We start from the raw sequence: 22,912 nt of genomic DNA, 5'->3' as shown, positions 1-22,912 counted from the left end.
AGCATGTGGTCCCTGCCTTGTTCAAATCCCATCCAGGGCACTATCTGCAAGGAGTTTGTATGTTCTCCCGGGGTGTCTGTGTGGGCTTCCTCCGGGTACTCTGTTTTCCTCCCACATGCTGGTTTCAGGTGTAGGATTCACAGACTATTGATGGCAGAAAGCTCAGCAGGACCGCCAGGCAACCAGAATTGTTTAAAAATAAATAAACTGCTTTCCATAGCTTCTGTTCATATCTATACTCCCTAACATTTGTATTGTACTATGGGCAGCACCACTGCATGCTATATAAAAGTATAATATTATAATAAAAAAGCTCTGTTGTGTCATACAGGTGATTGCTGGTTTCTATGCTCCATTGCATCTCTCACCCTCAATGAAGAATATCTTTGCCAAGTGGTTCCAATGGATCAAGGCTTCGACAATAACTATGCGGGAATCTTCCATTTTAGGGTAAGTATAACGTTTTTTTCACCTGCTTGATGGCCAGTCAAACATCAGCACTCTTTTCCACCGTAATATCGAACTTAAAAAAATCAGAGTGGTCTAAAATAATTGGGAGTTTGGAAGCACCAAAAAAAGTACAACATTACTACAAAAAGGTCAAAAAGGAGGAAAGTGGTGGGACTTATCTCTTAGAAAGACATACCAAAATGGTAACAATTTATTACCTAGAGCTCAGACAATGCGTTTCATGGGCACCTGACCCACTTCATCAGGTCAAAATCGAAAGCAAAAAAAGAGATCTGCACTCAAGGCAGGGCCAGTTCTAGATTTTTTGCTGCCTGAGGCAAACTTGTGAAAATGCGCCCCTCCCCCCCCCCCCCCCAATTGGAATGATCGCACAGCACCCAACAATTTGCACCGTGCATTATACCTGCGGTGAGACCTCCAAAAAACACCCTCAGTATAGGTAGGTAGCCAGATATAGGTGCCCCCAGTGTTGGTAGCTAGGTATGGTTGCCCTCAGTATAGGTTAGTTAGGTACAGTTTCCCCCCAGTATAGGTTGGCCAGGCACTCTCTTCACTTCCTGTTTCTGCCTGGTGCTTCTGCCACCTGAGGAAGTCACCTCACTTGGCATCATGGGCGGACCGGGCCTGACTCAAGGACCTGAATAGGCTGACTTTGAGATGTAATTGGTAAATCATCCAATGCGTAAAAAGGAGCAAAGATCTATAATGTGTTTTACATCTGTGAAACGTGTTGGGGTAATTTTCTCCTTTATGTGTATTAATTGATTTACCAATTTAATCACAAAATCGACATCTTGAGCAGTGGTGCTCAAATACCCCTTTTTAAAATTCGAGTTTGGTCGAATTCGAATAGTAAATTATTCGAGGTCAGTCGAATATTCGAGTCGAATAAATTTTACTATTCGATTCGACCTCGGACTTCGAGCTCACTATTCGAGTCGGTATTCGAGCTCATTATTCGAGCTGACTATTCGAATTGGCCTTAAATAGCTTCCCAACACTTGTTTTGAGGGTGAATGATGCAAGAAACATATTTTTTTCCAAGTAACAACAGCAAGTGATTATGTGGGGATGTTCCTTTAAAAAAAAAAAGGTGAAAAGAGAAGTTGTGTCCAGAATTTTGTTCAGTACTGTATATACTTCTTCTTCTTCTTCTTCTTCTTCTTCTTCTTCTTTATCTTCTATATCTTCTTCTTCTTCTTCTATATCTTCTTCTATATCTTCTTCTTCTTCTTCTTCTATATTGTCTTCTTCTTCTTCTTCTTCTTCATCTTCTTCTTCTTCTTCATCTTCTTCATCTTCTTCATCTTCATCTTCTTCATCTTCTTCTTCTTCATCTTCTTCATCTTCTTCTTCATCTTCTTCATCTTCATCTTCTTCATCTTCTTCATCTTCTTCTTCATCTTCTTCATCTTCATCTTCTTCATCTTCTTCATCTTCTTCTTCTTCTTCTTCTTCTTCTTCATCTTCTTCTTCTTCTTCTTCATCTTCTTCTTCTTCATCTTCTTCTATATCGTCTTCTTCTTCACTTATTTCTCTTTTCATTTTTTTTTTTAAAGAAATGCAGCTATTTTTGAGCGTAACAACAAATAGCTGGTGGCGCACGCATGTTGGAAGCGCCATTGTATGTGCTCCCTGGCAGTGGAAACACACAGACAGCAGGAGGTAAATTCAGCAGCAGGAGGAGGAGGATGAGTGTGTGGCAGCATGCAGTCAATGAGGCAGGCAGCGTGACATAATAGCCCTGGTACCTAGCGGTGATACCAGGGCTGTAAATAAACACAACAGGAGGTCCCAGACAGCGGTCGTGCAGCCCACATTGTGTCCAATACACAACTGGGACAACACAGTTTTCAACCCGGGCACCTCAGAAAAATTAAACCTTTTTTTGTAATGGTTTTGTAGTTTTGGTTTTACAACCAATTACACAGATATATAGCTATTTTTTGACGTAACAGCTGGTGGCAGAGTGGCAGCAGAAGGTAAATCTGTGTACCCTGGCGGTGGGAAACACAGACAGACAGCAGCAGCAGCAGGAGGAGGAATGGAGGAGTAATTATGTGAGCAGCTATTGTTTGACGTAATAGCTGGTGGCAGTGTGGCAGCAGAAGGAAATTCTGTGTACCCTGGCAGTGGGAAACACAGACAGACAGCAGCAGCAGGAGGAATGGAGGAGTAGTGTGAGTGTGGCAGCAGGTAGGCAGCGTGACATAATAGCCCTGGTACCTAGCGGTGATACCAGGCCGTAAATAAACACAACAGGAGGTCCCAGACAGCGGTCGTGCAGCCCACATTGTGTCCAATACACAACTGGGACAACACAGTTTTCAACCCGGGCACCTCAGAAAAAGTAAACCTTTTTTCTTTTAATGGTTTTTTGGTTTTGTTTGTAAAAGAAATTACACAGATATATAGCTATTGTTTGACGTAATAGCTGGTGGCAGAGTGGCAGCAGAAGGTAAATCAGTGTACCCTGGCAGTGGGAAACACAGACAGACAGCAGCAGCAGCAGGAGGAATGGAGGAGTATTGTGAGCAGCTATTGTTTGACGTAATAGCTGGTGGCAGTGTGGCAGCAGAAGGTAATTCTGTGTACCCTAGCAGTGGGAAACACAGACAGACAGCAGCAGCAGGAGGAATGGAGGAGTAGTGTGAGTGTGGCAGCAGGTAGGCAGCGTGACATAATAGCCCTGGTACCTAGCGGTGATACCAGGCCGTAAATAAACACAACAGGAGGTCCCAGACAGCGGTCGTGCAGCCCACATTGTGTCCAATACACAACTGGGACAATACAGTTTTCAACCCGGGCACCTCAGAAAAATTAAACCTTTTTTTTTTTTTAATGGTTTTTTGGTTTTGTTTGTAAAAGAAATTACACAGATATATAGCTATTGTTTGACGTAATAGCTGGTGGCAGAGTGGCAGCAGAAGGTAAATCTGTGTACCCTGGCAGTGGGAAACACAGACAGACAGCAGCAGCAGCACACAGCAGCCCACTGTAGGTGTAAAATGTGTGGCTGCAGGCGACGTAATAGTCAAAGTGAACCAGGCTGGCTTAGTGAGCAGGAGCCAGGAGGTGGTAAAGGGTGGTAAGGCACATTAACGATGGTTCTTAGCCAGTTCATGTCCCCCTCTCGCCGACAACAGGGGCCAGGAACTCGCCTTCCACCCACGCCTGGTTCATCTTGAGAAACGTCAGTCTGTCCACAGACTTGTGAGACAGACGTGAGCGTTTCTCGGTGACCACGCCACCAGCTGCACTGAAGCAGCGCTCGGACAGCACGCTGGAAGGGGGGCAGGACAGCACTTCCAGGGCGTACTGCGCCAGCTCGCTCCAGATCTCCAGGCGCTTGACCCAATACTCCATGGGATCAACAGGGGCATCGCTGTCAAGCCCGCTGTAGGACCCCATGTAGTCAGCCACCATGCGGGTCAGGCGCTGGCTGTGACCGGAGGAGGATGCTGCTGCATGCACCTCCTCTCTAGTCACTGCTGCCGGAGCCTCTACAGTCCTGTAGAGCTCGTGGCTGAGAGACAGCAGGTCTGTGGGGCGCTTGCTGCTGCTGGATGCAGGCACCTGCTGCTGCCTCTGTGCTGGCTGCTGGACAGTGGGGGTGGAAGGCTGGGGGAAGGCTTCCTCCAAGCGCTCAACAAGGGCCTGCTGCAAGCTCCTTATTTGTTGCGCTGGGTCTCCTCCTGCAGGCGGCAGGAACTGGCTCAACTTCCCCTTGAGGCGTGGGTCCAACATCATGCTGATCCAGATGTCCTCCCTCTGCTTCATCTGGATCACCCTGGGGTCCCTGCGCAGGCACGTCAGCATGTGCGCTGCCATTGGGAAGAGGCGGGCCACGTCTGCTGGCACATCGACGGCAGTGCTGCTGTGCTCATCCTCCTCCTCTGCCTCGTCAGCCTCATCCTCTCTCCACCCCCGCACCAACTCAGCTGCACTGTGCTGCTCCCCCTCATCAGCAGCAAGGTCAGGGACCTCCACCAAGTCCTCCTCCTCCTCCCCCTCAGAGGTGGACTGTGCAGCTGCTTGCCGCTCCTGCTGGTCCAAGGCTGCCGCTCCCTGTTCCAGCAAAGCATCGAGGGCCCTGTTCAGCAGACAAACCAGGGGCACCCACTCGCAGACCATAGCATGGTCCCTGCTCACCATGTTGGTGGCCTGCAGAAAGGGAGCCAGCACTAAGCACACCTGCTGCATGTGCCTCCAGTCATCATCGGGGACGATGGACGGGATGTTGCTGGTCTTGTCCCTTCTCTGAGCGGCGGAAACAGTGGCCAGGGCAAGGTACTGGTTGACAGCGTGCTTCTGTTCAACCAGACGCTCCAACATCGCCAGGGTGGAGTTCCAGCGAGTCGGAACGTCAATGATCAGCCGATGGCGTGGCAGATCCAGCTCCTTTTGCACGTCTTCCAGGCTCGCACAGGCTGCAGCCGAGCGCCGGAAGTGACGCACAACGTTCCTTGCCGTTTCCAGCAGTTCGCCCATCCCCTGGTAGGTGCGCAGGAACTTCTGCACCACCAGGTTCAGCACGTGGGCAAGACAGGGGATGTGGGTCAGGTTTCCCCTGTCTATTGCGGCAACCAGATTGGCCCCATTGTCGGCCACCACCTCTCTGACTCTGAGGCCTCTGGGGGTCAGCCAAATCCTCTCCTGCTCCTGGAGTTTGGCCAACACATGGGTTGCCGTCAGCTTGGTCTTCCCAAGGCTGACCAAGTGCAGCAGCGCTTGGCAGTGGCGGGCCTTCACGCTGCTGCTGAGGCGGGGGGTTTGGCCAGGTGTGCTGGAGGATGGCAGAGGATCGGAGGAACCTGCTGCAGTTCCCCTGACCCTGCGGGGTGGCACCACCCACTGTGTTGCTGCTGCTGCTGTGCCCGCTGCTGCTCTCCCATCCTCACCCCCTTCCACCAAGCTGACCCAGTGGACAGTGAAGGACAGGTAGCGGCCTGTCCCGAAGCGGCTGCTCCAGGAGTCCATGGTGACGTGGACCCTTTTACCAACCGCGTGCTCCAGCCCTCGCTCCACATTGGCCATCACAAAGCGGTGCAGTGCAGGAATGGCCTTGCGGGCAAAGAAGTGTCTGCTGGGGAGCTGCCAGTCTGGGGCTGCGCAAGCAAGCAGCGCACGAATGTCGCTCCCCTCCTGCACGAGCGTGTACGGCAGGAGTTGGGAGCACATGGCCCGTGCCAGCAAGCTGTTCAGCTGCCGCACGCGACGGCTGCTGGGAGGCAGAGCCCTAACCACCCCCTGGAAGGACTCGCTCAAAAGGCTCTGGCGTGGCCTTTTGCTGGCACGGGAATCAGCAGACACAGCGGAGGAGGCCACTGAGGACTGGCTGCCAGAACAGGCCTCAGTGTCGGCGGCTGGAGTTGCAGAGGGGGGAGGAGCAGTGCGTTTCCGCACTCCTGCTGGTGCTGCTGGAGGAGCAGGAGGGCAGGTGGCTGCTGTTGCTGCTGCTGCTGCTGCTGAAGGCTGTGCAGTGATGGGTGTGGTGCCACTGCCAGCACCAGATGCCTTCAGCCTCTGGAACTCCTCATGCTGGTGGAAATGTTTCGCAGCAAGGTGGTTGATGAGCGAGCTGGTGCTGAACTTTAAGGGGTCTGCACCTCTGCTCAACTTCCGCTGACAGTGGTTGCAAGTGGCGTACTTGCTGTACACTGTGGGCATGGTGAAAAAACGCCAGATTGGTGACAAAAACGACCCCCTACGGCATGGAACCGCTGTGGTGGTTGGGGGGGGGGGGCTTGGGTGCGGCTGGTGGTGGTACTGGCAGATGCTGCTGCTGCTGAGCCTGAGACACCAGCAGGCTGTGGGACCTGCCTACTGCTGCCAATGCTTGCAATGATGCGCCTCCTTGCAAGGCCCACAAGCGCATCCTCCTCCTCCTCCTCAGAGCTGCTGAGGACGACATCCCCTGGAGGTGGTGGCACCCAGTCTCTGTCTGTCACCGTGTCATCATCATCCTCCCCCTCCTGAAACATGTCCTGCTGGGATGATGACCCCCCAAACTCCTCTCCTGATGCATGGATGGGCTGCTTGACTGTCGCCACAGTCTTGCTGTCCAATCCCTCATCCCCCAAAGTGCCCATCAGCATCTCCTCCTCAAAATCGCCAACAACAGCAGACAATACCCTGATGGTGCCTGGGGTAAAAATACTGCTGAGTGACAAGTCGCCAACTTGTGACGGTGAACTGGCCTCCTCCTCCCCCCCAGGCCCTGCTGGGCGGCTGCTGCGAACAGGGGTGGTGGTGGTGGTGGTGGTGGTGAGGGTGGAGGCCTCGGATGCAGAGCTGATGGCGGGCTGCTCATCCTCCGTCATGAGTTGCACCACAGTGTCTGCATCCTTTTCCTCAATGGGACGTTTCCGACCCGGCTGGAGGAAAATCGGAGCAGGTGCTACACGCTGCTGCTGCTGTGTCTCTGCAGCGTGAGTTGCAGATGCTCCTGCTGGGCGGCGCCCAAGGCGTCCACAGCCAGTGGCTATGGGAGGAATGTTAGCCACTGACGCTGCTGCTGCTGCTGCGGAACTGTGCATGGTGGCGCGGCCGCGGCCTGCCACAATGCTGCTCCCTCTCCTCCTGATTCCCTTGCTGCCCTTCCCCTTGCCCAAACCGCGCTGGCTGCCACTTCCAGACATCTTCGATGTTTTGGGTGTATAGACAAAAGTTTTTTAAAAGGGCGGGTGAAAAGTGGGGTACTTTAATGGAGTGGGTTGGTGGGTGAGGTGACTGAGTGAGTGTCCCTAGTACAGTAAGTAAGTAGTAACAGTCAGGAAGTACAACTAGCAGTTACAATAATCAATCAGTAATCAGAAGGAAATAGAGTGTGTGTTGTGTGTACACAGACAGTGAGTGCACACACGCAGGAGCTAGTAGCCTATGAACAGTGACTGAGTGTCCTAGACTCCTAGTACAGTAAGAGTAACAAGTAGTAACAGTAAGTACAACTAACTAATTACAATAATCAATCAGTAATCAGAAGGAAATAGAGTGTGTGTAGTGTGTACTCAGACAGTGAGTGCACACACGCAGGAGCTAGTAGCCTATGAACAGTGACTGAGTGTCCTAGACTCCTAGTACAGTAAGAGTAACAAGTAGTAACAGTAAGTAACTAACTAATTACAATAATCAATCAGTAATCAGAAGGAAATAGAGTGTGTGTAGTGTGTACACAGACAGTGAGTGCACACACGCAGGAGCTAGTAGCCTATGAACAGTGACTGAGTGTCCTAGACTCCTAGTACAGTAAGAGTAACAAGTAGTAACAGTAAGTAACTAACTAATTACAATAATCAATCAGTAATCAGAAGGAAATAGAGTGTGTGTAGTGTGTACACAGACAGTGAGTGCACACACGCAGGAGCTAGTAGCCTATGAACAGTGACTGAGTGTCCTAGACTCCTAGTACAGTAAGAGTAACAAGTAGTAACAGTAAGTAACTAACTAATTACAATAATCAATCAGTAATCAGAAGGAAATAGAGTGTGTGTAGTGTGTACACAGACAGTGAGTGCACACACGCAGGAGCTAGTAGCCTATGAACAGTGACTGAGTGTCCTAGACTCCTAGTACAGTAAGAGTAACAAGTAGTAACAGTAAGTAACTAACTAATTACAATAATCAATCACTAATCAGAAGGAAATACAGTGTGTGTAGTGTGTACACAGACAGTGAGTGCACACACGCAGGAGCTAGTAGCCTATGAACAGTGACTGAGTGTCCTAGACTCCTAGTACAGTAAGAGTAACAAGTAGTAACAGTAAGTAACTAACTAATTACAATAATCAATCAGTAATCAGAAGGAAATAGAGTGTGTGTAGTGTGTACACAGACAGTGAGTGCACACACGCAGGAGCTAGTAGCCTATGAACAGTGACTGAGTGTCCTAGACTCCTAGTACAGTAAGAGTAACAAGTAGTAACAGTAAGTAACTAACTAATTACAATAATCAATCAGTAATCAGAAGGAAATAGAGTGTGTGTAGTGTGTACACAGACAGTGAGTGCACACACGCAGGAGCTAGTAGCCTATGAACAGTGACTGAGTGTCCTAGACTCCTAGTACAGTAAGAGTAACAAGTAGTAACAGTAAGTAACTAACTAATTACAATAATCAATCAGTAATCAGAAGGAAATAGAGTGTGTGTAGTGTGTACACAGACAGTGAGTGCACACACGCAGGAGCTAGTAGCCTATGAACAGTGACTGAGTGTCCTAGACTCCTAGTACAGTAAGAGTAACAAGTAGTAACAGTAAGTAACTAACTAATTACAATAATCAATCACTAATCAGAAGGAAATAGAGTGTGTGTAGTGTGTACACAGACAGTGAGTGCACACACGCAGGAGCTAGTAGCCTATGAACAGTGACTGAGTGTCCTAGACTCCTAGTACAGTAAGAGTAACAAGTAGTAACAGTAAGTAACTAACTAATTACAATAATCAATCAGTAATCAGAAGGAAATAGAGTGTGTGTAGTGTGTACACAGACAGTGAGTGCACACACGCAGGAGCTAGTAGCCTATGAACAGGGACTGAGTGTCCTAGACTCCTAGTACAGTAAGAGTAACAAGTAGTAACAGTAAGTAACTAACTAATTACAATAATCAATCACTAATCAGAAGGAAATAGAGTGTGTGTAGTGTGTACACAGACAGTGAGTGCACACACGCAGGAGCTAGTAGCCTATGAACAGTGACTGAGTGTCCTAGACTCCTAGTACAGTAAGAGTAACAAGTAGTAACAGTAAGTAACTAACTAATTACAATAATCAATCAGTAATCAGAAGGAAATAGAGTGTGTGTAGTGTGTACACAGACAGTGAGTGCACACACGCAGGAGCTAGTAGCCTATGAACAGTGACTGAGTGTCCTAGACTCCTAGTACAGTAAGAGTAACAAGTAGTAACAGTAAGTAACTAACTAATTACAATAATCAATCACTAATCAGAAGGAAATAGAGTGTGTGTAGTGTGTACACAGACAGTGAGTGCACACACGCAGGAGCTAGTAGCCTATGAACAGTGACTGAGTGTCCTAGACTCCTAGTACAGTAAGAGTAACAAGTAGTAACAGTAAGTAACTAACTAATTACAATAATCAATCACTAATCAGAAGGAAATAGAGTGTGTGTAGTGTGTACACAGACAGTGAGTGCACACACGCAGGAGCTAGTAGCCTATGAACAGTGACTGAGTGTCCTAGACTCCTAGTACAGTAAGAGTAACAAGTAGTAACAGTAAGTAACTAACTAATTACAATAATCAATCAGTAATCAGAAGGAAATAGAGTGTGTGTAGTGTGTGTACACAGACAGTGAGTGCACACACGCAGGAGCTAGTAGCCTATGAACAGTGACTGAGTGTCCTAGACTCCTAGTACAGTAAGAGTAACAAGTAGTAACAGTAAGTAACTAACTAATTACAATAATCAATCACTAATCAGAAGGAAATAGAGTGTGTGTAGTGTGTACACAGACAGTGAGTGCACACACGCAGGAGCTAGTAGCCTATGAACAGTGACTGAGTGTCCTAGACTCCTAGTACAGTAAGAGTAACAAGTAGTAACAGTAAGTAACTAACTAATTACAATAATCAATCAGTAATCAGAAGGAAATAGAGTGTGTGTAGTGTGTACACAGACAGTGAGTGCACACACGCAGGAGCTAGTAGCCTATGAACAGTGACTGAGTGTCCTAGACTCCTAGTACAGTAAGAGTAACAAGTAGTAACAGTAAGTAACTAACTAATTACAATAATCAATCACTAATCAGAAGGAAATAGAGTGTGTGTGTACAAGACAGTGAGTACACACACGCAGGAGCTAGTAGCCTTAGCCTTAGCCTATGAACAGTGACAGTGAGTGTCCTAGCCTAACTACAATACTAAATACAGAATCAATCAGTAGTAAAGGACAGCAGCAGAAATACTGGTATAGATGAGAGAAATATACTAACAGAGGACAGGAGAGAACAGCTGCCCACACAGGCAGGCCCTGAGGCCTAAAGCTGTGTAAGCCTGCAGCAGCTGTGTCTCTGTCTATGTAACACAAAAGCTACTAACTAAAATACAATGTCTATCTAACTAACAACAATATAGGTGTATATAGGAGGTGTATGTGAGCAAAAACGCTAGGTAAATGAACACAATAGAGCTCTTGCTAAGCCAAAGCACAAAGGAGCAACTCTCTCTCTGTACAAGTCTCAGGCAAGCACGGAGAAACCTAACATGGCGGCCGCTATTTATAGGGTAGGGGCTGGCCAGGGTCCCCCTCTGTGATTGGCTGCCGTCAGAGGGCCTGGGAGCCCTCTGATTGGCTCTAAGGACATCAATCTGGGCTATGACGCTATTCGAGCTCGGTACCGAGCTCGAATAGCGCCGTTTGCTCGAATAGCTCGAATAGTGAATGGGCTATTCGAGTGTACTCGAATACCCCATTCGAATAGCTCTAGCTATTCGGAGCTCGAATACCGAGCTCGAATAGCTGAGAAAGAGCTCGAATATTCGAGCTACTCGAATATTCGAGCTCTGCTGAGCACCACTGATCTTGAGTGCCTATCCCTTGAGCGCAGATATTTTTTTTTTCTTTTCTTTTTTTTGCTTTTAACTTGTCCTTTTGGGTAATTAAGGTTTATTTATGGTCACACATATTATTCGGGTCCCTGTGAAAACTCATGGTAAAACCAGAGGGATGAGCAGAGAGGAGGCACCACTAACACATCTCTCTGGTATACTTATACAGACGTGTATGGACTTGTTATGCGAGTTGGAGAACAGTTGTGAAGGACTGAGGTCAAGAGCAGATTAACTTGAAGAATGAAACTAATAGCAAACTCAAGAGACAAACTGAGATCGGACAGGCTCCCCCGTCTCCTCCATATCGCCACTCCCCGCCTGAGTACCTTCCCTCCAATCAGCAGGGAGGAAAGGGACGCAGGCGGGGAGCGGTGATTAGAGTTGGGCCGAACCTCCGATTTTAGGTTCGCGAACCGAGTTCGCGAACTTCCGCGGAACGTTCGGTTCGCGGAAAAGTTCGCGAACCGCAATAGACTTCAATGGGGATGCGAACTTTGAAAAAAAAAAATTATGCTGGCCACAAAAGTGATGGAAAAGATGTTTCAAGGGGTCTAACACCTGGAGGGGGGCATGGCGGAGTGGGATACATGCCAAAAGTCCCCGGGAAAAATCTGGATTTGACGCAAAGCAGCGTTTTAAGGGCAGAAATCACATTGAATGCTAAATGACAGGCCTAAAGTGCTTTCAAACATCTTGCATGTGTATACATCAATCAGGTAGTGTAATTAAGGTACTGCTTCACACTGACACACCAAACTGTTCACTGAACAGAACAGGTATACAGTGGCGGGTTCACTGAACAGAACAGGTATGCAGTGGCGGGTTCAATGAACAGAACAGGTATGCAGTGGTGGGTTCACAGAACAGGTATGCAGTGGCAGGTTCACTGAACAGAACAGGTATGCAGTGGTGGGTTCACAGAACAGGTATGCAGTGGCAGGTTCACTGAACAGGTATACAGTGGCGGGTTCACTGAACAGGTATGCAGTGGTGGGTTCACTGAACAGGTATACAGTGGCGGGTTCACTGAACAGAACAGGTATGCAGTGGCGGGTTCACTGAACAGTACAGGTATGCAGTGGTGGGTTCACTGAACAGAACAGGTATGCAGTGGTGGGTTCACAGAACAGGTATGCAGTGGCAGGTTCACTGAACAGGTATACAGTGGCGGGTTCACTGAACAGGTATGCAGTGGTGGGTTCACTGAACAGGTATACAGTGGCGGGTTCACTGAACAGAACAGGTATGCAGTGGCGGGTTCACTGAACAGTACAGGTATGCAGTGGCAGGTTAACTGAACAGGTATGCAGTGGTGGGTTCACAGTACAGGTATGCAGTGGTGGGTTCACTGAACAGGTATGCAGTGGTGGGTTCACAGTACAGGTATGCAGTGGTGGGTTCACAGAACAGGTATGCAGTGGTGGGTTCACTGAACAGGTATGCAGTGGTGGGTTCACAGTACAGGTATGCAGTGGTGGGTTCACTGAACAGGTATGCAGTGGTGGGTTCACAGTACAGGTGTGCAGTGGTGGGTTCACAGAACAGGTATGCAGCCAGGGACAAGCTAAGCCTAACTAATCTTTCCCTATGAGAGAGAGTGTGCAGCAGCTCGCCCTACTCTCACTAACGCAGGCACACGAGTGACCGTAATGGCCGCCGCTGCCTGCCTTTTATTAGGGGGGAGTGGCTCCAGGGGCTAGTGTAGCCTAATTGGCTACACTGGGCCTGCTGACTGTGATGTAGAGGGTCAAAGTTGACCCTCATGGTGCATTATGGGGCGAACCGAACTTCCGTAAAAGTTCGCCTGCGGGACGCGAACGCGAACCACTGAAGTTCGCATGGAACCGTTCGCAGGCGAACCGTTCGGCCCAACTCTAGCGGTGATATGGAGGAGGCGGGGGAGAGGCAGAGAGTGACAGTGGCCATGTAAACAGCCTGCTATTGACACACTGCGTGTCGCTAGCATGCTGGTTTGATTTATGGGGGCACTGCAGAGCGCGGGGGGGGGGGGGGGGTCTGGGGGAGAACAATATAGTAACAGAGGCTGGGCATTATTTGCAGACCCAGCCTCTGTGTGCAATTAGTATTTTTAAAAGCCACCTTGAGTTCTGTTTAACAAGGTACTAGCAGGAGGTCAGGGCAGGTGGGAATCAACTGTAGACAGCCCCAGATTTACCTCCCGGGAGCCTATAGGCACAGATGTCCTGGGACTCCTGGCACCTTAGGCTTTGCCCTAAATTAACCTACAAACCCCCACTAAACTTCCCCCTTACTTCCCTTGCCCGTCGTATGTAGCTACAGGTGCCCCTTAGTATTAGGTTGCCAGCAGTACACTAAATATTAAGTATAGTGCTGCTCAGATACTCCTTTTCAAAATTCGGATTGGATCCGGATACCCAGATATCTGATCCGGGTCGGATATCCGAGTTCAAAATTTTCCAAACTGAATCCGAATCGGATATCCGACCTCAGTATCCGGGGTATCCAGGCGGATTTGGATATCTGGATAGAAAAAACGGAAGTGGCCTTTAAATTGCTTTCAAAACGTTTTTTAGGGTAAATGAGGCATGTAGCATCATTATTTTTTAAAGGGGAACACTAATTGATGATGTGGGGACTTAAAATCCCCCCCCCCCAAAAAAAAAATGGCTGTAAATTAACATCAGGACTAGGTTCCAGACAGCGGTCGTGCAGCCCACATTGGGCTTGATTTACAAAACGGTGCTAACTTTAGCACTGGCCCTTAGCACGTCTAAACTCAGTTGAAATGTGAGAAGTAGTGATCGTGCGCAAAGTACCGCGCGCAAAGTTTTGCACGCACACTGCACAGAGCGCAGGGCGCTCCGCGCGAAGTGCCCACTAAAGCCTATGGAACTTAGCGCGCGCATAGGACTTTGCGTGCGCAAAACTTTGCGCGCGGTACTTAGCGCACGATCTGATTGAGAAAACTGGTGCTAACCTACTTAGCACCCTGGTTAGCGCACCTTAAGACTTTAGACGTGCTAAGTAGGTTAGCACCTCTTAGTAAATCAAGCCCATTGTGTCCAAAGTCCAACCGCACAACTGGGACATGACAGTTTTCAGCCCAGACACCTCCCAAAAATTAGGCAGCAATTGTGTTTTGGGTTAAATATAGGTGGTATCAGCACAGCAGCACTTTGCACTTGGCACGTGGCACTTTGCACTTGGCATTTGGCACGTGGCACTTGGCACGTGGTACTTGCCATTTGGCACTTGGCACGTGGCACTTGGCACTTTGCACGTGGTACTTGGCATGTGGCACTTGGCACGTGGCACTTGGCACGTGGCACGTGGCACTTTGCACTTGGCACGTGGCACTTTGCACTTGGCATGTGGCACTTTGCACTTGGCACGTGGTACTTGGCACGTGGCACGTGGTACTTGGCACTTTGCACTTGGCACGTGGCATTTTGCACTTTGCACATGGAACTTGGCACGTGGCACTTTGCACGTGGCACTTGGCACGTAGCACTTGGCACTTTGCACTTGGAACGTGGCACTTGGAACGTGGCACTTGGCACGTGGCACTTTGCACGTGGCACTTTGCACGTGGCAGGTGACACGTGCCAAGTGCCACCTGCCACGTGCAAAGTGCCACAAGCAAAGTGCCACGTGCCAAGTGTCACGTGGAAAGTGCCACGTGCCGAATGACAGTCATACAGCAGAGGAGAACACACTAACTGTCACACTGGCACTGCTCAGCAGCACAGCAGTTCTGTAGTAAGCTAACACAGTAGTACTACTACTCTAACAACTACTAGCACTGACTGCAGTACTACTGTACTAACTACACAATAACACAATAACACAGTAATCCTATTCCCTAATCCCTAACCTAACCTAACCTATAGCTGGTTAGCAGGCAGCAGCTGGCCTGGTCTGTGCACAGGACACACACAGACACATAGCAGCTGCAGCAGCCCTGCAGCACACACTCTGACTGTCACACAATGAAATCAAGCTAATTAACAATAGTGTAGTGATAGTGAAAGGGTTAATCACTGAACAGCTTTAGGTTTATCACTGTGTACAGCACTTGCTAGGCCAGTAGCACTGGAGCATGTCTCTCAGTGAGCATTCACAAGCTAGGACGAGATTTCTCATCATGGCAGCGCTCCTTATTATACAGGGGGGCTGGCCAGGGTTCCTTTCTGTGACTGGGTGCCAGGGTTTAGGCTGGGAGGCCTCTGATTGGCTCAATGACGTCCTGGACATCATCTCCTTAGTTACAGTATCTCAATAGTCGGATTTTTGCGGATATCTGCTGATATCCGGATTGCCTGCCAACTATCTGCAGATAGCTACCCGGATTTCTACATAAATCCGGTATCTGAATCCAAATCGGATAGCTGAAAAAAAGTCTGATATCCGGAATCTGGATGAGCAGCACTGATTAAGTAGCTAGAGGTGCCCCTAAGTATTAGGTATCTAGAGGAACATTAGGTATTAAGTAGCTAGAGGTACCCCGGGCTGAAGTAAGCTCTCATCAGTGGAATACTGAGAGCTGGGTGAGTAATCTCTCATTTACACTGATTCATCAGGACTCTGCATAGGGAAGGAGGGTGGGAGCTGCTCAGGGAGGGGAGAGAGCTGCCTTTCCATCATCAGGCTCCTGTGGGCACATGCCTACAGTGCCTTATGGTAAATCCGGCCCTGACTGTAGATTCAGGACAATCCAAGATCAGGGCTCTAGGGCAGGCAGATGAGAATAGTAGTCAGGAACAAGCCGAGGTCAATATCAGGAGTCAGGATCAAGAGTAATTAGGCAAGCTGGTTCAGGAACGAAGATAATTGCACAGTATAATGGCTGAAGACGACCACAACTAGGGCCTAGTGCAACCACTATAGCTGACAGAATCTGAAAGAATCTGGTGCCTGGTGCGCTAATTTGCCCAGCACATGCGTTCATTGTACACTGCACACATGCACATGCACATTCCAGACGCTGCTCAGTTGCACACAAAGTCTGGCATAATGGCGCAAGTGCGCACATCTTAACAATGCACGTGAAAGCCACACCATCGCAAGGATGCCAGGCCAGGATCATGGACAGGTGAGTCTGACAGGTGTCAAGTCTTTAAAGCACACCTAAAGTGAGGGGATATGGAGGCTGGCATATTTATTTCCTTTTAAACAATGCAAATTGCCTGGCTGTCCTGCTGATCCTCTGCCTCTAATACGTTTAGCCATAGACCATGAACAAGCATGCAGCAGATCAGGTGCTCTGACTGAAGTTTGAGTGGACTGTGAATCCAGTCAGTGGAATGTGAATACTGTCAGTGAGGTCACCTGGGTTTAAATGGACATGAAAACAGACAAGCTGTGGCAAGCAGGGTTCTTTTCCCAGTACAATGTTAGAAACAAATGTGTAACATGTCAGGAATGCAGAATAAAGTCATAAAAAGAGAGAATTCAGCCATAAAACAGAGACGAAGATAGGTAGGTAATATGCAAAGACTAAACAAAGTTCTTTTTATGGAAGCAAATATAGTAAAGCACAGTTACAACCAAATTGCAAGTTCAAGAGCATTTGGGAAATAGTGATCACAACATGATAACGTTTGATCTGGTGACTGATAGGCCACGGGGCAGCGGGACCACTAAAACTATGAATTTTAGAAGAGCAAAGTTCAATCACCTCAGGCAGGCACTAAGTTTGGTGAACTGGGATAATGTACTACAAGGGGAGAACACTGAAGGGAAATGGCAAGCTTTTAAACTTATTCTCAATCAATATTGTAGTATGTATATCCCCTATGGAAACAAAATGTCTAGGAATAAAAAAAAAGGCATCTAGGGATGAATAGAAAGGTTAGGGATAAAATGAAGAGGAAAAAGAATGCCTATAAGGTCCTAAAACAGGAGGGGACCGAGGCTGCACTAAGCAATTATAAGGAGTGCAATAAAAATTGTAAAAAAGAAATTAGGCAGGCAAAGATCGAAGCTGAAAATCAAATCGCTAGGGATATCAAATCTAACCCAAAAAAGTTTTACAAGTACATCAACTCTAAAAAAAAGAAAGGTTGACTGTATAGGACTCCTAAAGGATGAGGGTAGGAACTCAATGGTGGATGACCAAGGTAAGGCAGAGTTATTAAATGCTTTCTTTGCTTCTGTCTTCACAAAGGAAACAGCACTGTTGCAAATTACAGAGGCAGAAGAGTCTCAATCTTCTAACTGTAATATTAAATACTTAACGCAGGAAGAAGTGAAGGTAAGACTAAATAAATTAAAAATAGACAAAGCACCTGGCCCCGGATGGCATGCATCCTCGGGTCCTAAGGGAATTAAGTTCAGTTATAGCTAAACCCCTTTATCTTATCTTTTGTGACTCTCTTTCAACTGGCAGAGTCCCAGTGCATTGGCGTACAGCCTACGTTTTCCCATTATTTAAAGAGACTCCGTAACAAAAATTGCATCCTGTTTTTTATCATCCTACAAGTTCCAAAAGCTATTCTAATGTGTTCTGGCTTACTGCAGCACTTTCTACTATCACCATCTCTGTAATAAATCAACTTATCTCTCTCTTGTCAGACTTGTCAGCCTGTGTCTGGAAGGCTGCCAAGTTCTTCAGTGTTGTGGTTCTGTGATGCATCTCCCCCCTCCAGGCCCCTCTCTGCACACTGCCTGTGTATTATTTAGATTAGGGCAGCTTCTCTCTTCTCTCTTATCTTTTACAAGCTGGATAAATCCTCCTCTGAGCTGGCTGGGCTTTCACATACTGAGGAATTACATACAGGCAGAGCTGTCTGCACTCTGCAGGAAGAAACAGCCTGACACTTCAGTGGAAGATAGCTGCAGGGGGAAAGAAACACACAAATGATCTCTTGAGATTCAAAAGGAAGGGTGTATACAGCCTGCTTGTGTATGAATGTATTTTCTATGTGTGGACATACTGTACATCAACCTACTTCCTGTTTTGGTGGCCATTTTGTTTGTTTATAAACAAACTTTTTAAAACTGTTTTTAACCACTTTTAATGCGGCGAGGAGCGGCGAAATTGTGACAGAGGGTAATAGAAGATGTCCCCTAATGCACTGGTATGTTTACTTTTGTGCGATTTTAACAATACAGATTCTCTTTAAGAAGGGCAAAAAATCAGATCCAGGAAATTATAGACTTGTAAGCTTAACATCAGTAACCCCTCAAATGCAAACTATTTGAGGGGTTACTAAGAGATACTATACATGACTTCATAGTAGAAAATAATCCTATTTCTCAGCATCAACATGGGTTTACTAAAGACAGGTCCTGTTTGACTAACATGCTCAGCTTTTATGAGGTAGTGAATGCTAATATGGATATTGGGAATGCTGTAGATGTGATATACTTGGACTTTGCAAAGGCCTTCGACACTGTTCCCCACAAAAGTCTGGTGCAAAAGTTGAGGATGCAAGGACTGGGGAAGAGTCTGTGTTCATGGATAGGGAACTGGCTAATGGACAGAAAACAAAGAGTTGTGGTCAATGGATCGTACTCAAAATGGGAGAGTGTTAGCAGTGGGGTCCCACAGGGGTCTGTACTGGGTCCAGTGCTCTTCAATTTATTTATTAATGACCTAGTAGATGCAGTAGTGAGCAATGTTGCTATTTTTGCAGATGATACAAAATTGTGCAGAATCATCAACTCTCAGGAAGATAGTGTCATATTGCAACAGGATCTGGATAAGATGGCTATATGGGCACATACATGGTAGGTGAAATTCAATGTTGAAAAATGTAAAGTCATACATTTTGGTCGTACCAATGGTTATGCACCATACAAAATAAATGGGATACAGTTGGGGACATCAAACTTGGAGAAGGACTTAGGAGTACTCAACGACAACAAGTTAAATAATCGTACTCAATGCCAAGCCGCTGCAGCTAAAGCTAACAAAATTTTGGGATGCATTAAAAGGGAAATAAAAACTCGAGATGCTAGCATAATATTGCCCCTGTTTAACTCTCTAGTAAGGCCACATCTGGAATATGGAATTCAGTTCTGGGCACCACATTACAAAAAAGATATTGCAGTTTTAGAGCAGGTGCAGAGATGAGCGACAAAATTGATACGTGGGATGGAAGGTCTCGCTTATCAAGAAAGGTTAGATAAACTGGGTTTATTTAGTCTAGAGAAAAGACGCCTTAGAGGAGATCTAATTAACATGTATAAATACATCAGAGGGCAATAGAATAGCTTGGCGGATGAGCTTTTTGTCCCTAGGCCTTCTCAAAGGACTAGAGGACATGATCTGCGCTTGGAGGAAAAACGTTTTAGCCATTTATTTAGGAAAGGGTTCTTTACAGTAAGAGTGATTAAGATGTGGAATGCATTGCCACAGGAAGTCGTTATGGCAAACTCTATACCTGCATTTAAAGGGGGCTTAGATGCTTTCCTTGCGTTGAAAGACATCCATGGCTACAATTACTAGGTAATGCCTAATGATGTTGATCCAGGGATTTTATCTGATTGCCATCTGGAGTCGGGAAGGAATTTTTTTCCCTTTTGGGGCTAAGTGGACCATGCCTTGTAAGGGTTTTTTCGCCGTCCTCTGGATCAACAGGGATATGTGAGGGAGCAGGCTGGTGTTGTACTTTGTACTGGTTGAACTCGATGGACGTATGTCTTTTTTCAACCAAAATAACTATGTAACTATAATTTCCCTAAAGGTGACACACGATACAATAAAATGATTCAATTATAGGTGAAAATAAACTGATAAGATAAAGAATTGTGTTAATGGTCCTTCTCCTAAAATTGACTTTTTTAGATATTTCATATTTTATTGTATATTTAAACATTTACAAAGTAGATTAAATGTTTTGTTTTCTCTACTCAGTGGCGGCCTATTAAGTGTCCCTGACTGAAAATACATGAACTATTGACCTTTTTCTATCTCCCTCTGCTCTCAGAAGTTGTATTCTGCCAGGAAAACTTTTATGGCTGTAATTTGCTTATTAGTGATGTTTACTATATTCAAGGTACCGACAAGACAGACGCTGTCACTTCCATGCCTCAAAATTAACTCTTTCAGGCAGCAAAATAAAACAAGCCTGGTTATTAATGTTTTGCACTGTACATACACATGTTTATCTCATCATGTCACATACCTTGGGTACACTTTAAGTACATTTGAAAGTTAAAAGCTTTTTTTTTTTTTTTGGTTTATTTAAGTAATTGAATTGAATTTCCCACTTTTTTTTTCAAGATACGTACCCTCTTTCCCTGAAAATAAGACCTACCCTGAAAATAAGCCCTAGCTGGAATTTTGAGCATGCTTGAAATATAAGCCCTACCCCCAAAATAAGCCCTAGCGGAAGTTAAAAAGGAGGAAGAGGCAGGGACACAGCGGTGCTGTGCTGATCAGGCACCTGTTCTGTCATCCCGGCACAGAGCAAGGTTATCAGGTCTGTGCAGAAACAGGGCAGGTTCCTGATCAGTACATTGCACAGGAGGAAGAGGCGGGCAGCAAGCGGGGACACAGCAGTGCGGTGCCGATTGGGCACTGGTCCTGTCATCTCAGCACACAGCAAGGTTATCAGCTGTGCAGGGATGATAGGGCAGTTGCCTGACCAGTACAGTAGCATACCTTCAAATCCAGGAACAGCACAGTACAAAGGAACAGGAAATATTCTGCTGAGAGACACTTCCTGATAAAAATATAAGACATCCCCTGAAAATAAGCCCTAGCTCATCTTTTAGAGCAAAATTTTATATAAGACACTGTCTTATTTTTGGGGAAACACGGGTAGATCGAGAGTGGTGGACATTTCTGATCAATTTTTATGAAAACTGAATGGTATAGGGTAGATTGTCAATTTCTTACAGTATAGACCCAAGTAATTTATTTCTTCATAACCGTGGAAAACTTAAACACACGTGTGATACATTGGTCAGGTTTTTCAAATGTTACAATCAATCAGGAAAATTGATTGTAATTCTTAAATTGACAATAAATTAAAAAAAATGGTATGGTTTGTTTTCATAGAGGAAAGGGCAAAATCTTCCATCAGTTAGTAGCTGCTTTCTATGCCCCCACTAAGGGTATTAGGGTTACAGCTAAAGCAGTGCCGCTTAACCACTTGAGGACCCACCCTTTACCCCCCCTTAAGGACCAGCGCTGTTTTAGCTGATCTGTGCTGGGTGGGCTGTGCAGCCCCCAGCACAGATCAGGGTGCAGGCAGAGCGACCAGATCGCCCCCCTTTTTTCCCCACTAGGGGGATGATGTGCTGGGGGGGTCTGATCGCTCCTGCCTGCCTGGGTGTTGCGGGGGGGGGGGGCACCTCAAAGCCCCCCTCCGCGGCGAAATTCCCCCCCTCCCTCTCCTCCCTCCCTTACCCGGAGATCGGAGGCTGCACAGGAACGGATCTGTCCTGTGCAGCCTCTAACAGGCTCCTGCCTGTCATGTGACAGCGATCCCCGGCCGCTGATTGGCCGGGGATCGCTGATCTGGTACAACGCTGCTACTGTAGCAGCGTTGTACGAATGTAAACAAAGCGGATTATTTCCGCTTGTGTTTACATTTAGCCTGCGAGCTGCGATCGGCGGCCCGCAGGCTATTCACGGAGCCCCCCGCCGTGAATTGACAGGAGTCAGCCGCTCGCGCGAGCGGCTGCTTCCTGATTAATTAGCCTGCAGCCGGCGACGCAGAACTGCGTCGCTGGTCCTGCAGCTGCCACTTTGCCGACGTGCGGTATGAGTGCGCGGTCGGCAAGTGGTTAATGAGAGGAGCATGAGTTATGCGCATGCGCAGAAGTGCAGCGTAGCGTGCGCTGCTAACACGCCCTCCTTCTAAATAACTGACACTCCACTGAACCCGCCCTGAACCCCGGCGACCCGCTGGTTTTAATGGACATGATGCCTCACTTTGATTGGCCCAATAGGCTGCTTATTGACAGGCAGCCTATTGGGCCAATCAAAGTGCGGTGATCACCTCCATTTAAACCACTGGGCCTGCAGGGGCTCAGGGCGCATACATTTGAAATGTAATTTTTGTAGACTTGGTGCAGGATACAGCCGGTATATGGCTGATCCTGTTTCTGCACAAGTCCCAGCCATGTTAATTACTATTCCCCCTCCAGGCCGCCATGTATGGTGGGGAATTATATAATTCGGCTTCCAGCTATTGTCTTCAGACGGAGCCGACGTTACTCACTGAGCGCACTATAGCTGTAATTTCTATTATAGTCTATGGTGGCGCCGGCTGCGCCCAAATCTACCTGCACTGAAAAGCACTGCTCCGCTCAGGGCGGGTTCAGTGGAGTCTCCATTATTTAGAAGAAACGCAAGCTAGTTAGCAGCACACACTAAGCTGCACTACTGTCCATAGCGTGCACATAACTCCTGCTCCTCTCATGCTTTAGCAGCGCAGCTTAATAAATCAACCCCATTGTCCCTCACTTCCTGTCCCTGTGATCTCTGCTTCCTTCTCTTGCTTTCATGTAAACTCAGGCTGCCCCGCAAACAGGAAATGAGGGAGAGCAGTAAAAGCTAAAAATTCTGTATGTAAAGAGACCTTGGAATTTTTACTGCTTGAATGTTTTCATGATGAGAGCTCTGACCTGGACTGCTACTCTGCATGCTATGTAATCTTTATGTCTCTTGGTTGTGACATTTTATCACATGCACATTCACTTTCCCCTGACGAAGCTCCCTTTTGGGTGTGAAACATGTTGGGTTTAGGGCACGATTTTATTTGAGCGTAGTCACTTTAAGTATATACTAAATGTAATTTTGCCTTCTTAACCACCCTATAACATAGGGTTTGGACCAATAGTAAGGAATACCCAGGCAGCTCATGGTGACCCAGAACCACTAGGAGAGAATAAGGGACTAAAAGAGACCGAAAAGCCACCTTACTGAC

The 22,912-nt window shown here is 47.1% G+C and overlaps 1 protein-coding gene across 1 annotated transcript in view; it reads left to right on the top strand.

The window, feature by feature from the left end:
- LOC137570978 (calpain-8-like) overlaps positions 1–22,912 on the top strand; it is a 124,309-nt gene that overhangs the window by 16,254 nt on the left and 85,143 nt on the right. Inside the window, exon 3 of the mRNA XM_068279676.1 lies at positions 332–450. Within this exon, the coding sequence (XP_068135777.1) occupies positions 332–450 (119 nt within the window). The remainder of the gene's footprint in view (positions 1–331; positions 451–22,912) is intronic.

The sequence above is a fragment of the Hyperolius riggenbachi genome, chromosome 4 (assembly GCF_040937935.1).
Source record: "Hyperolius riggenbachi isolate aHypRig1 chromosome 4, aHypRig1.pri, whole genome shotgun sequence".
NCBI lineage: Eukaryota > Metazoa > Chordata > Amphibia > Anura > Hyperoliidae > Hyperolius > Hyperolius riggenbachi.
Note: the sequence above shows the minus strand (reverse complement) of the source record. Positions and strands in the feature narration are given on the sequence as shown.